Source organism: Salmo trutta, chromosome 13, assembly GCF_901001165.1.
Source record: "Salmo trutta chromosome 13, fSalTru1.1, whole genome shotgun sequence".
NCBI classification, from domain to species: Eukaryota; Metazoa; Chordata; class Actinopteri; order Salmoniformes; family Salmonidae; genus Salmo; species Salmo trutta.
In genome coordinates, this window is record NC_042969.1 from 88,384,429 (window position 1) to 88,400,300 (window position 15,872).

The following is a 15,872-nucleotide window of genomic DNA, read 5'->3' on the forward strand; positions in this document are numbered from 1 at the left end:
GTGTTCTTGGGGACCTTCAATGTTGCAGAAATGTTTTGGTACCCTTCCCTAGATCTGTGACTAGACACAATCCTGTCCCGGAGCTCTACAGACAATTCCTTGGCTTGGTTTTTGCTCTGACATGCACTGTCAACTGTGGGACCTTATATAGACAGGTGTGTGCCTTTCCAAATCATGTCCAATCAATTGCATTTACCACAGGTGGACTCCAATCAAGTTGTGGAAACATCTCAAGGATGATCAATGGAAACAGGATGCACCTGAGCTCAATTTCAAGTCTCATAGCAAAGGGTCTGAACACTTATGTAAATAAGGTATTTCTGTTTATATTTTTGTTAATACATTTTCAAAAAATGTCAAACCTGGTTTTTCTTTGTCATTATGGGGTATTGTGATGTCATTATGGGGTATTGTGATGTCATCATGGGGTATTGTGATGTCATCATGGGGTATTGTGATGTCATTATGGGGTATTGTGATGTCATTATGGGGTATTGTGTGTAGATTGCTGAGGATTTGTATTTATTTAATTCATTTTAGAAACTGTAAGCTGTAACTTAACAATGGAAAAAGTCAAGGGGTCTGAATACTTTAAGAAGGCACAATATTACCAGTCAAAGGTTTGGAAAAACCTACTCATTCAAGGGTTTTTCTTTATTTTCACTATTTTCTACATTATAGAATAATCGTGAAGGCATCAAAACTATGAAATAACACTGGAATCATGTAGTAACCAAAACAGTGTTAAACAAATCAAAATATATTTTATATTTGAGATCCTTCAAAGTAGCCACCCTTTGCCTTGATGACAGCTTGGCACAACCAGCTTCATGAGGTAGTCATCTTGAATGCATTTCAGTTAACAAGTGAGTCTTGTTAAAAGTGAATTTGTGGAATTTCTTTCCTCAATCAGTTGTGTTGTGACAAGATAGCGGTGGTATATAGAAGATAGCCCTATTTGGTAAGAAACCAGCCTCATAAATTGCAGCCCAAATAAACACTTCAGAGTTCATGTAACAGACACATCTCAACATCAACTGTTCAGAGGAAACTTCGTGAATCAGGCCTTCATGGTCGAATTCCTGCAAAGAAACCACTACTAAAGGACACCAATAAGCAGAAGAGACTTGATTGGGTGAAGAAACATGAGCAATGGACATTAAACCGGTGGAAATCTGTCCTTTGGTCTGATGAGTCCAAATGTGAGATTTTTGGTTCCAACCACCGTGTCTTTGTGAGACACAGAGTAGGTGAACGGGTGATCTCGGCATGTGTGGTTCCCACCGTGAAAGCATGGAGGAGGTGGTGTGGGGGTGCTTTGCTGGTGACACAGCATTCTGCAGCGATGCGCCATCCCATCTGGTTTGCGCTTAGTGGGACTGTTATTTGTTTTTCAACAGGACAATGACCCAGCACACCTCCAGGCTGTGTAAGGGCTACTTGACCAAAAAGGAGAGTGATGGAGTGCTGCATCAGATGACCTGGCCTCCACGATCACACGACCTTAACCCAATTGAGATGGTTTGGGATGAGTTGGACCGCAGAGTGAAGGAAAAGCAACCGCAGAGTGAAGGAAAAGTGCTCAGCATATGTGGGAACTCCTTCAAGACTGTTGGAAAATCATTGCAGGTGAAGTTGGTTGAGAGAATGCCAAGAGTGTGCAAAGCTGTCATCAAGGTGAAGGGTGGCTACTTTGAAGAATCTCAAATATATTTTGATTTGTTTAAAAAAAAAAATGTTTACTAGTATGTGTAATTTCATAGTTGTGATGTCTTCTACAATGTAGAAAATAGTACAAATAAGGAGAAACCCTTGAATGAGAAGGTGTGCCCAAACTTTTGACTGTTACTGTGTGTAATCTTGTATGTCTGCTGCAACTAGACAAGAGATAAAATAGGAAAATTAGTTTTTAGTCAGTCAACTTGTGTGTGTAAATATTTATTTGTATTAATATTTTTTGCTAGGTGGTGTTGCTAGTCGTCTGTTCCTTTGCCACTAACTGGTTCTCCATCTTATTTATAAATAGTGAGCCAACATTTTTTCAGCACTTTATTTCCATGACTGATCAACAAACAAACAAAAAATGCTCATGCTCTCTCTCTTGTCTCGTTGCAACAGACGTATACTGAGCAATATGTTTGGGACATCGAATCACGTGAAAATAGCAATACATTGAGAATCGCATCATGATCGTAGCGTATCGTCCCTGGCAATTCCCAGCCCCTAATCTGTATGGTCGGGAGTGACCACATGACCTGACCAAAAAAACTCCAAGCCCTAATTACCATTGGTTCCCACCGTCTGATTTCCCATGTTCCATTCTCTCCCTTTCCTCAGTGGATGATGAGTTTGAGAGTGTTTCCAGCCAGCTCCTGAAGAGAACGCAGGCCATGCTGGATAAATACAGACACCTGCTTTTTGAGGAATCAACGGTAAGTAATTAATATTGTTACCTTTTTTATTAGCTATTTTTTTTTACCTCACATTGATCTCAATCGTTCTTGTCCTTCTCCTCCCTGTATTAAGGTCCGTCTCTATTACTCAGCCCACTAGGATTCCTTCTCATGATGATGTATCTGTTCTGTGTGTTCTTTCTCTCCCTCACTATGATTGTCTTGCAAACTGATGTGCTATGGCGCATTGATTGATTGATTTTGATTGGCTGGTTGGCTGTGTTCCTGTTTGTATGTTTCACAGCGCCTTGGCCCGTCCGCTGAGATGGTCATGATGGACAGGATGTTTATTCAGGAGGAGAAGATCTCTCTGGGACAGGACCGCATCCTCGCCAGGGACAGACCTGGTAATACTATACAGTGTGTGTGTGTGTGTGTATATATATATATATACAGTTGAAGTCGGAAGTTTACATACACCTTAGCCAAATGTGGAAAAACTGAGTTGAAATGCAATTCCTGACATTTAATCGTAGTAAAAATTCCCTGTCTTAGGTCAGTTAGGATCACCACCTTATTTTAAGAATGTGAAATGTCAGAATAATAGTAGAGAGAATGATTTATTTCAGCTTTTATTTCTTTCATCACATTCCCAGTGGGTCAGAAGTTTACATACCCTCAATTGGTATTTGGTAGCACTGCCTTTAAATTGTTTAACTTGGGTCAAATGTTTCAGGTAGCCTTCCACAAGCTTCCCACAATAAGTTGGGTGAATGTTGGCCCATTCCTCCTGACAGAGCTGGTGTAAATGAGTCAGGTTTGTAGGCCTCCCTGCTCACACACGCTTTTTCAGTTCTGCCCACAAATTTTCTATAGTATTGAAGTCAGGGCTTTGTGATGGTCACTCCAATACCTTGACTTTGTTGTCCTTAATCCATTTTGCCACAACTTTGGAAGTATGCTTGGGGTCATTGTCCATTTGGAAGACCCATTTGCGACCAAGCTTTAACTTCCTGACTGATGTCTTGAGATGTTGCTTCAATATATCCACATAATTTTCCTTCCTGTTGATGCCATCTGTTTTGTGAAGTGCACCAGTACCTCCTGCAGCAAAGCACCCCCACAACATGATGCTGCCACCCCCGTGCTTCACGGTTGGGATGGTGTTCTTCGGCTTGCAAGCCTCCCCCTTTTTTTTCTTTTTTTTCTTTTTTTTTTTTACTTCCGACTTCAACTGTGTATATATGTATATCTTGATAGGTAGATATGTATATCTAGATAGGTAGATAGATATATGGATGGATATACACTGCATGTACACAAGTGTGTGGACACTTGCTCGTCAAACATCTTGTTCCAAAATCATTGGCATTAAAATGGAGTTGGTTCCCTTTGCTGCTATAACAGCCTATTCCGTTCTGTGAAGGCTTTCCACTACATTTTGGAATATTAATGCAGGGACTTGCTTCCATTCAGCCACAAGAGCATTAGTGAGGTCGGGCACTGATGTTGGGCGATTAGGCCTGGCTCGCAGTCGGCATTTCAATTCATCCCAAAGGTGTTCGATGGGGTTGAGGTCCAGGCTCTGTGCAGGCCAGTCAAGTTCTTCCACACCTATCTCAACAAACCATTTATTTCCTTATGAACCTCGCTTTTTTGCACGGGGGCATTGTCATTAACTGTTGCCACAAAGTTGGAAGCACAGAATTGTCTAGAATGTCATTGTATGCTGTTGCATTGAGATTTCCCTTCACTGGAACTAAAGGGGCCTGAACCATGATAAACAGTCCCAAACCATTATTCCTCATCCACCAAACATTACAGTTGGCACTATGCATCAGGGCGGGTAGGGTTCTCCTGGCATCCACCAAACCCATTCGTCCGTCGGACTGCCAGATGGTGAAGCGTGATTCATCACTCCAGAGAACGTGTTTCCACTGCTCCAGAGTCCAATGGCGGTGAGCTTTACACCACTCCAGCCGACGCTTGGCACTGCACATGGTGATATTAGGCTTGTGTACGGCTGCTCAGCCACGGAAACCCATTTCATCAAGCTCTCGACGAACAGTTATTGTGCTGAAGTTGCTTCCAGAGGCAGTTTGGAACTTGGTAGTTAGTGAGTGTTGCAACTGAGGACAGATTGTCTTTACGTGCTTCAGCACTCAGCAGTCCCATTTGGTGAGTTTGTGTGGCCTACCACTTCGCAGCTGAGCCATTGTTGCTCCTAGACGTTTCCACTTCACAATAACAGCACTTACAGTTGACCCGGGACAGCTCTAGCAGGGTAGAAACTTGATGAACTGACTTGTTGGAAAGGTGAAGTAACCAAAAAAAGTGGTTAAACAAATCAAAATATATGTTATATTTGAGATTCTTCAAAGTAGCCAACGTTACAGCCTTATTCTAAAATGTATTTAAATGTTTTTTTCCTCATCAATCTTAATAATTTTCTCAGAATTAAAAAACTGAAATATCAAATGTATTTATAAAGCCCTTCTTACATCAGCTGATATCTCAAAGTGCTGTACAGAAACCCAGCCTAAAACCCCAAACAGCAAGCAATGCAGGTGTAGAAGCACGGTGGCTAGGAAAACTCCCTAGAAAGGCCAAAACCTTGGAAGAAACCTAGAGAGGAACCAGGCTATGAGGGGTGGCCAGTCCTCTTCTGGCTGTGCCGGGTGGAGATTATAACAGCACATGGCCAAGATGTTCAAATGTTCATAAATGACCAGCATGGTCAAATAATAATAATCATAGTAGTTGTCGAGGGTGCAACAAGTCAGTAACACAAGTGTAAGTGTCAGTTGGCTTTTTCATAGCTGATCTTTGAGAGTATCTCTACCGCTCCTGCTGTCTCTAGAGAGTTGAAAACAGCAGGTCTGGGACAGGTAGCACGTCCGGTGAACAGGTCAGGGTTCCAGCAGGTCTGGGACAGCAGGTCTGGGACAGGTAGCACGTCCGGTGAACAGGTCAGGGTTCCATAGCCGCAGGCAGAACAGTTGGAACTGGAGCAGCAGCACGGCCAGGTGGACTGGGGACAGCAAGGAGTCATCAAGCCAGGTAGTCCTGAGGCATGGTCCTTGGGCTCAGGTCCTCCGAGAGAGAGAAAGAAAGAAAGAGAAAGAGAGAATTAGAGAGAGCATATTTAAATTCACACAGGACACCGGAAAAGACAAGAGAAATACTCCAGATGTGACAGACTGACCCTAGCCCCCCGACACACAAACTACTGCAGCATAAATACTGGAGGCTGAGACGGGAGGGGTCAGGAGACACTGTGGCCCCATCCGATGAAACCCCCGGACAGGGCCAAACGGGTAGGATATAACCCCACCCACTTTGCCAAAGCACAGCCCCCACACCACACCACATGTAAATATCACATTTACATAAGTATTCAGACCCTTCACTCAGTACTTTGTTGAAGCACCTTTGGCAGTGATTACAGCCTGGAGTCTTCTTGGGTATGACGCTACAAGCTTGGCACACCTGTATTTGGGGAGTTTCTCCCATTCTTCTCTGCAGATCCTCTCAAGCTCTGTCAGATTGGATGGGGAGCGTTGCTGCACAGCTATTTTCAGGTCTCCAGAGATGTTCGATCGGGTTCAAGTCTGGTCTCTGGCTGGACATTCAGAGACTTGTCCCGATGCCACTCCTGCGTTGTCTTGGCTGTGTGCTTAGGGTTGTTGCCCTGTTGGAAGGTGATCCTTCGCCTGAGTCTGAGCTCTGGAGCAGGTTTTTCATCAAGGATCTCTCTGTACTTTGCTCCGTTCATCTTTCCCCTCGATTCTGACTAGTCTCCCAGTCCTGGCCACTGAAAAACATCCCCACAACATGATGCTGCCACCACCACGCTTCACCGGTTTCCTCCAGACGTGATGCTTGACATTCAGGCTAAAAAGTAAAATCTTGGTTATATCAGACCAGAGAATCTTGTTTCTCATGGTCAGAGTCCTTTTAGGTGCCTTTTGGCAAACTCCAAGCGGACTGTCATGCCTTTTACTGAGGAGTGACTTCCGTCTGGCCACTTTACCATATAGGCCTGATTGGTGGAGTGCTTCAGAGATGGTTGTCCTTCTGGAAGGTTCCCTTATCTCCACAGAGGAACTCTAGATCTCTGACAGAGTGACCATTGAGTTCTTGATCACCTCCTTGAACAAGGCCCTTCTCCCCCGATTTCTCAGTTTGTCAAGGCGGCCAGCTCTAGGAAGAGTCTTGGTGGTTCCAAACTTCTTCCATTTAAGAATGAAGGAGGCCACTGTGGTGTACAATGCAGCAGAAATGTTTTGGTATGTATGTTTTGGTACCCTTCCCCAGATCTGTGCCTTGACACAATCAGGTCTCGGAGCTCTACGGACAATTCCTTTGACCTCATGGCTTGGTTTTTGCTCTGACATGCACTGTCAACTGTGGGACATTATATAGACAGGTGTGTGCCTTTCCAAATCATGTCCAATCAATTGAATTGACCACAGGTGGACTCCAATCAAGTTGTGGAAACAGGATGCACCTGAGCTCAATTTCGGGTCTCATAGTAAAGGGTCTGAATATTTGCTTTTTTTATTCTAAATAAATTTGCGAAAAATGTATTTAAACCTGTTTTTGCTTCATCATTATTGGGTTTTATTTTGATTCTTTTCATTTAATCCCTTTTAGAACAAGGCTGTAACTTAACAAAATGGATCTGAATTCTTTCCGAGGGGGGGGGGGGGGGGGGGGGGGTATTTATATGCTTATGACAGACACACAGGGATTGACGTTTTGGATCGTTGTCCCACTAGCGTTCCACTACGACAACATCCGGTAAAATTCAAAATACAAAAAAATTGTGATATTAAACATTCATGAAAATACAAGTGTCTTACATCGTTTAAAAGTTTTAACTTCTTGTTAATCCAACCACGGTGTCAGATTTCAAAAAGGCTTTACGGCGAAAGCATACCATGCGATTATCTGAGGACAGCGCCATACATCAAAATAGTTTTTCAAACAAGCACAGGCATCACAAAATCCCAAATAGCGATAACATAAATCATTTAACTTTGAAGATCTTCCTCTGTTTGCAATCCCAAGGGTCCCAGCTACACAATGAATGGTTGTTTTGTTTGATAAAGTCCCTCTTTATATCCAAAAAAGTCTGTTTTTAGTTGGCGCCATTGATCTCAGTAATCCACGTGTTCAAACGAATCCAAAAAGTTACCGGTAAAGTTTGTCCAAACAAGTAAAACGATGTTTGTAATTAATCCTCAGGTACTCTAATATCTAAATAAACAATAGAATTTAAGACAGAGAATAGTATGTTCAATAGGGAAGATAAATAACGAAGAGCGTGCACCTCATTCACGAGCATATCAAGACTACTTTTCTAATGAGACACCTTGGAAAAACTACAACTACTTGTTCATTTTTCAAAAAACAAGCCTGAAAACCTTTCTAAAGACTTTTGACATCTAGTGGAAGTCGTAGGAACTGCAATCTGGGTCCTATCTATTTGTTTTTCCCATAGGCTATCATTGAAATGGCTTGTGACCTCAAAAATAAAAACATCTGGATGGATTTTCCTCTGGTTTTCGCCTGCCATATCAGTTCTGTTATACTCACAGACATTATTTTAAGAGTTTGAGTGTTTTCTATCCAATGCTACCAATTACATGCATATCCTAGCTTCTGGGCCTGAGTAACAGGCAGTTTATTTTGGGCACGTCAGTCATCCGATCTTCCGAACACTCCCCCCGAGCCTTAAGAGGTTGTTAAGCTATTGAAGGCACAAATAATTCTGGACCCCAGTGTATATATAATATACCTGTACCTTTTTTTATATATAAAAATATATATATATACTTTACAAAAAATATAAACACAACAATTTTACTGCTCCACAGTTCATATAAGGATATCAGTCAATTTAAATAAATTCATTAGGCCCATATTTATGGATTTTACATGATTTGGCAGGGGCGCAGCCATGGGTGGTTCTTGAAGGGCATAGACCCCCTGGCTGGGCCTGGCTCCCCAATCAGAAGGAGTTTTTCCCCACAAAAGGTGCTTTATTATAGACCGAAATATTCCTCCGTTTCATCAGCTGTCTGGTTGGCTGGTCTCAGAAGATCCCGTGAAGAAGCCGGATGTGTTGTCCCCCTGGTGGATGTGTGTTGTCCCCCTGGTGGATGTGTGTTGTCCCCCTGGTGGATGTGTGTTGTCCCCCTGGTGGATGTGTGTTGTCCCCCTGGTGGATGTGTGTTGTCCCCCTGGTGGATGTGTGTTGTCCCCCTGGTGGATGTGTGTTGTCCCCCTGGAGGTCCTGGGCTGGAATGTTTACACGTGGTCTGCGGTTGTGAGGCTGAATGGACATACTGCCAGATTCCCGAAAATGATGTTGGGAGGTGGCTTATGGTAGAGAAATGAACATTCAATTCTCTGGCAACAGCTTTGGTGGACATTCCTGCAGTCAGCATGTCAATTGCACACTCTCTCAAAACTTGAGACATCTGTGGTGTTGTGTGTCAAAACTGCACATTTTTTAGAGTGGATTATTGTCCCCAACACAAGATGAACCTGTGTAATTATCATGCTGTTCAATCAGGTTCTTGATATGCCACACCTGTCAGGTGCATGGATTATCTTGGCAAAGGAGAAACGTTCACTAATGTAAACACATTTGTGAACATTTTAAAGAAATAAGCATTTTGTTCGTATGGAATATTTCTGGGGTCTTTTTATTTCAGTTCATGAAACATGGGAACAACACTTTACATGTTGCGTTTTATATTTTTGTTCAGTGTATATTTATACACACACACACACACACACACACACAAATTGGGGTCCGGAATGATTGGATACCTTCATACGGATGAGCAAAAAAGACGACAGTTAAATAATACACATACTGACCTTTTTAATCATTTGAAAACAAATAAAAGTGTTAAACAAATTGAGATTCTTCAAAGTAGCCACCCTTTGCCTTGATGACAGCTTTGCACACTCTTGGCATTCTCTCAACCAGCTTCATGAGGTAGTCACCTGGAATGCATTTTAATTAACAGGTGTGCCTTGTTAAAAGTTAATTTGTGGAATTTCTTTCCTTCTTAATGCGTTTTAGCCAATCAGTTGTGTTGTGACAAGGTAGGGTTGGTATACAGTAGAAAGCCCTATTTGCTATAAGACTAAGTCCATACTATGGCAAGAACAGTTCAAATAAGCAAAGAGAAATGACAGTCCATCATTACATTAAGACATGAAGGTCAGTCAATCCGGAAAATGTCAAGAACTTTGAAAGTTTCTTCAAGTGCAGTCGCAAAAACCATCAAGCGCTATGATGAAACTGGCTCTCATGAGGACCGCCACAGGAAAGGAAGACCCAGAGTTACCTCTGCTGCAGAGGATAAGTTCATTAGAGTTACCAGCCTCAGAAATCGACAAATAACTGCACCTTAGATTGCAGCTGAAATAAATGCTTCACAGACTTCAAGTAACAGACACATCTCAACACCAACTGTTCAGAGGAGACTGCGTGAATCAGTCCTTCATGGTTGAATTGCTGCAAAGAAACCACTACTAAAGGACACCAATAAGAAGAAGAGACTTGCTTGGGCCAAGAAACACGAGCAATGGGCATTAGACCGGTGGAAATCTGTCCTTTGGTCTGATGAGTCCAAATGTGAGATTTTTGGTTCCAACCGCTGTCTTTGTGAGATGCAGAGTAGGTGAACGGATGATCTCCGCATGTGTATTTCCCACCGTGAAGCATGGAGGAGGAGGTGTTATGGTGTGATGGTGCTTTGCTGGTGACACTGTCAGTGATTTATTTAGAATTCATGGCACACTTAACCAGCATGGCTACCACCGCATTCTGAAGCGATAGGCCATCCCAGCTGGTTTGTGCTTAGTGGGACTATCCATTTGTTTTCAACAGGACAATGACCCAGCAAAGGAGAGGGATGGAGTGCAACATCAGATGACCTGGCCTCCACGATCACCCGACCTCAACCCAATTGAGATGGTTTGGGATGAGTTGGACTGCAAAGTGAAGGAAAAACAACCAACAAGTGCTCAGCATATGTGGGAACTCCAAGACTGTTGGAAAAGCATTCCCATGAAGCTGGTTGAGAGAAAGCCAAGAGTGTGCAAATCTGTCATCAAGGCAAACGGTGGCTACTTTGAAGAATCTGAAATATCTGAAATATATTTTGATATGTTTAAAAAAAAATTGGTTACTACATGATTCCATATGTGTTATTTCATAGTGTTGATGTCTTCACTCTTATTCTACAATGTAGAAAATAGTAAAAATAAAGAAAAACCCTGGAATGAGTAGTTCCAATACTTTTCACCGTGTGTGTGTGTGTGTGTGTGTGTGTGTGTGTGTGTGTGTGTGTGTATCTACGGTGCAAATGGAAAGTATTCATGCTTAATGGTTTCATCGGGCCAGAGAATCTTGTTTCTCTTGGTCAGAGACTCCTTAGGTGCCTTTTTATGGGGTGTTGTGTGTAGATTGATTGAAGGGGGAATAAAAATATCTAAATCCATTTTAGAATAAGGCTGTAAGGTAACAAAATGTGAGGAAAAAAAGTCAATGGGTCTGAATACTTTCCGAATGCACTGTATATCACAGAACTCTCTGGGACAGGATCCCATCCTTTCCAGGGACAGATCTGTTACAACCTTTAGTTAAATATCAATACATAGTTATTATGGATGTGCTGTCCCCTGGTGGATGTGTTGTCCACCTGGTGGGTGTGTTGTCCACCTGGTGGGTGTGTTGTCCACCTGGTGGGTGTGTTGTCCACCTGGTGGATGTGTTGTCCCCTGGTGGATGTGTTGTCCCCTGGTGGATGTGTTGTCCCCTGGTGGATGTGTTGTCCCCTGGCGGATGTGTTGTCCCCTGGCGGATGTGTTGTCCCCTGGCGGATGTGTTGTCCCCCTGGTGGATGTCTTTAGGTGATCAACCTCTTGACAAAAATGACAAGAGATCAGCAAAGAGAAGCTTTGTAACGTTTCTATTGGTCAGTCTGTCCCTCTGGTGTGCAGCAGCATATAGCTAATCAGATTAGTATTTGGAGTAGCTTTGGTTAGGTCTCTCATCTCTGCCTCATCTTATAACATCCATGCCTCTCTCTCTCTCTCTCTCTCTCTCTCTCTCTCTCTCTGTCTCTCTCTCTGTCTCTCTCTGTCTCTCTGTCTCTCTCTGTCTCTCTCTGTCTCTCTCTGTCTCTCTCTGTCTCTCTGTCTCTCTCTGTCTCTCTCTCTCTCTGGCTCTCTCTCTGTCTCTCTCTCTCTCTCTCTCTCTCTCTCTCTCTCTCTCCAGAGGAGTATGTGGCCAACTCGAAGATGCTGGAGCGGGAGAGTGGATCTGCCAGCGTGCCCCAGTCTTTTGTGTCGGCTGAGCCCAGCGCCGCGTGGAGTCGTGTATCTTCGACAGCGGCAGATAAAGCCCCCGTCGCAGCCTCAACACCGGCCCACTTCCCCTCCACCAAGCTGGTGATAAAGCAGGGAGGAGCGGGGGCGTCTGTCTCCTGGTCCAGCTCCCCAGCTCCTGTAGCCAGGTCGGGGTCAGGGGTTAAACAGACAGCAGACACCAAGAGTCACGGTCCTCCGCCTCCTTCCTCCTCCAACTCCTCCTACCGCCCCTTCTCCTCCAACTCCTCCTACCGCCCCTCCTCTCGTCCAGCTGATGACGACAAGGATGATGATGATGGTGATTCTCTCCCCCAGAGGACCAGTAAACCTCCCATGAAGACGTACGCTGCCCGCCCACGCATCGGCTTGAAGCTGAAGATCAAACAGGAAGCGGGGTTTAGTAAGGTGGTGCACAACACCGCCCTCGAACTGGTCCACACACCATCCACACCCCAGCCTCAATCCCAACCACACCCTACCGCCCAGCCCCAATCAGCACTGACACACCCAAAAGCCCGAGCCGTAGCAGCACTCGCCACGCCTCCTCCTATAACTACTGTCATTAGGACTCCACCCCTTACCTGTAATGTAACTTCCTCTGCGACGGTCTCCATAGCAACCACACAGGCGACCCCAAGCCCCCAGAGAGTCTCAGCCCCCCCACCACCCGCCGCCTCCTCTTCCTATCACCCTTGGTCTTCGTCATCAACGACAACAACGCCGTCCTCGTCCTCCTTCACTGCTCAGATGAACGGAACGTTAGAACATCACAATGTGGGTGGAGTCGAGCGTAACCCCGCCTCCACGGTCACGCCTCCTCAGACCACCTGCCGCCTGCCGCTACGGAAGACTTACCGGGAGAACATCAGCCCGCGCGTCCGACCGGGCGTACCGGGAGGAGGAGGAGACAGTGTCCCGTACCCCCGTCCCTCCCCCTCACCCCCCAAATCTCCCCTCCCACCCCCTTCCTCCTCCTCCTCACCCTCTTCCCTCTCGGAGCGGACAGTGATCGCCAACGTGAAGCTGGAGAAGAGAGGAGGCAGCTCCAGGGAGGCGGGCTCCCACCCCAACACAGAGCCCAGCCGAGAGGCCCCGAGGCTGGGGAACTCTACCTCCCCTGGCTTAGTGCAAGGTCTGGAGCACGTGGAGGTGTTGTACCGCGGTATCAAAAACACAAACACACACCCTCACCTCTCAGACAGAAGCAGAGACAGTGAGGGGGAGCAGGGGGACAGAGGGGCGGACATGGGGAGGTATAAGAGGGTGAGTAGTAAAAAACATCAGAGGTCAGGGAGTGGAACGTTCAGAATGGACCAACATGCCCCTGGGCCTCCGTCCTCCTCGCCAGATGCTTCCTGTTACAGAGACTCATCACTTCCTGCTAAACGCTGTAAGTCGGACTCCCCCGACATGGACAACGCCTCCTTTTCCTCCGGTTCCCCGCCACACGATGAGTCTCTTAACGAGCACCTGCAGTGTGCTATCGACTCCATCCTCAACCTGCAGGGCCAGACCCAGGGGCCGACGCCACGCGGGGCCAAAGGGGGCTCCGCCAGGCCACACCACAGCCAGCGGGCCACGGGCCCCCAGTCCTCCTCAAACACACACAGACCCTCATCCTCTTCCTCATCCTCCTCCTCATCTCAGGTTGGAGGTAGAGGACGCAATGGCGGCCTGGTGCCACAGACTCAAGGCAGATAACACACACACACACACACACACACACACACACACACACACACACGGGACAGTAGAGACTGAAGAGGAGGAGGAGGAGAGGCGGACAGAAGTCTCACTGTGCTCTGATAAACTGTTTGTCCATCTGAATGTTGTCTAATTTACAACATGACCCAATGTTCACAGTCATACCATGGATGAATGGTGATGATTCTCTCTCTGTGAAAAGGTATCATGCTTTACTCTGGAAGTCTGCTCTCTCTACCACGCTCAAACATTCATTACAATAATTAGTCTTGAGGTTTTTCATACACACGCTGTGTTCCATTACATTCCTTAGTTCATCATGTTAGAAGTGCTGGCTGTCTGGCTGTCTGGCTGTCTCTGGCTGGCTGGCTGGCTGGCTGTCTGTCTGGCTGGCTGTCTCCTGGTTAAGAAATAACACCTCGGTCGTGTTCACTAGGTATCAAACGGGTGAAAACAATTCTGAAACTACACAAACTAGTCCAATAAGAACACAGATTTTGGTTTTCTGTTGCGAACGGTTTTACTACGGTGTGCCCTATTGAACACGGCTGAGGGGACTCTCCCTACAGCCTGCTGTCACTAGGTAACCTACACAAGGAAGAGAGAGGTCTGGTTTAGAACCCCCCTACAGCCTGCTGTTACTAGGTAACCCACACCAGGAAGAGAGAGGTCTGGTTTAGAACGCCCCTACAGCCTGCTGTCACTAGGTAACCCACACCAGGAAGAGAGAGGTCTGGTTTAGAACCCCCCTACAGCCTGCTGTTACTAGGTAACCCACACCAGGAAGAGAGGGGTCTGGTTTAGAACGCCCCTACAGCCTGCTGTCACTAGGTAACCCACACCAGGAAGAGAGAGGTCTGGTTTAGAACCCCCCTACAGCCTGCTGTTACTAGGTAACCCACACCAGGAAGAGAGGGGTCTGGTTTAGAACCCCCCTACAGCCTGCTGTTACTAGGTAACCCACACCAGGAAGAGAGAGGTCTGATTTAGAACGCCCTACAGCCTGTTGTCACTAGGTAACCCACACCAGGAAGAGAGGGGTCTGGTTTAGAACCCCCCTACAGCCTGCTGTTACTAGGTAACCCACACCAGGAAGAGAGAGGTCTGGTTTAGAACCCCCCTACAGCCTGCTGTCACTAGGTAACCCACACCAGGAAGAGAGGGGTCTGGTTTAGAACCCCCCTACAGCCTGCTGTCACTAGGTAACCCACACCAGGAAGAGAGAGGTCTGGTTTAGAACCCCCCTACAGCCTGCTGTCACTAGGTAACCCACACCAGGAAGAGAGAGGTCTGGTTTAGAACGCCCTACAGCCTGCTGTCACTAGGTAACCCACACCAGGAAGAGAGGGGTCTGGTTTAGAACCCCCCTACAGCCTGCTGTCACTAGGTAACCCACACCAGGAAGAGAGAGGTCTGGTTTAGAACGCCCTACAGCCTGCTGTTACTAGGTAACCCACACCAGGAAGAGAGATGTCTCTTTCCATATCAGGATTTCTATCAGCACCACAAATAGAGTTTCTGGTTCAGCCTGTTGTCCATGTGTCCCCCAGGTCAACTGTCCTCTTTACTCTGTTGTCCATGTGTCTCCCAGGTCAACTGTCCTCTTTACTCTGTTGTCCATGTGTCTCCCAGGTCAACTGTCCTCTTTACTCTGTTGTCCATGTGTCTCCCAGGTCAACTGTCCTCTTCTCCTGTTGTCCATGTGTCTCCCAGGTCAACTGTCCTCTTTACTCTGTTGTCCATCATAATATTCATGGTGTATCTGACTGGTTTTAATAGTGAGGTGACTGCTCTCTGACTGGCTGTTGTGGCTGCTTTCTGACTGACTGTTGTGACTGCTCTCTGACTGACTGTTGTGGCTGACTGTTGTTGCTGCTTTCTGACTGGCTGTTGTGGTTGACTGTTTTGGTTGACTGTTTTGGTTGACTGTTGTGACTGCTCTCTGACTGTTGTGGCTGCTCTCTGACTGACTGGCTGTTGTGACTGCTCTCTGACTGGCTGTTGTGGTTGACTGTTTTGGTTGACTGTTGTGACTGCTCTCTGACTGACTGGCTGTTGTGACTGCTCTCTGACTGTTGTGGCTGCTCTCTGACTGACTGGCTGTTGTGGCTGCTCTCTGACTGGCTGTTGTGACTGCTCTCTGACTGACTGTTGTGACTGCTCTCTGACTGACTGGCTGTTGTGACTGCTCTCTGACTGACTGGCTGTTGTGACTGCTCTCTGACTGGCTGTTGTGACTGCTCTCTGACTGGCTGTTGTGACTGCTCTCTGACTGGCTGTTGTGACTGCTCTCTGACTGTTGTGGTTGACTGTTGTGGCTGCTCTCTGTCTCTAATGAAACCCATTACTGTATTGATGAGGTGTTAATGAAGACAT

The 15,872-nt window shown here is 46.0% G+C and overlaps 1 protein-coding gene across 1 annotated transcript in view; it reads left to right on the forward strand.

Moving 5' to 3' along the window:
- The window catches only part of LOC115206880 (BRD4-interacting chromatin-remodeling complex-associated protein), a 32,155-nt gene extending 18,063 nt beyond the window's left edge, over positions 1–14,092 (forward strand). Inside the window, exons 7-9 of the mRNA XM_029774055.1 lie at positions 2,338–2,432; positions 2,698–2,800; positions 11,701–14,092. Coding sequence (XP_029629915.1) covers positions 2,338–2,432; positions 2,698–2,800; positions 11,701–13,493 — 1,991 coding nt within the window. The 3' untranslated portion in view covers positions 13,494–14,092. The remainder of the gene's footprint in view (positions 1–2,337; positions 2,433–2,697; positions 2,801–11,700) is intronic.
- Positions 14,093–15,872: the final 1,780 nt, after the last annotated feature.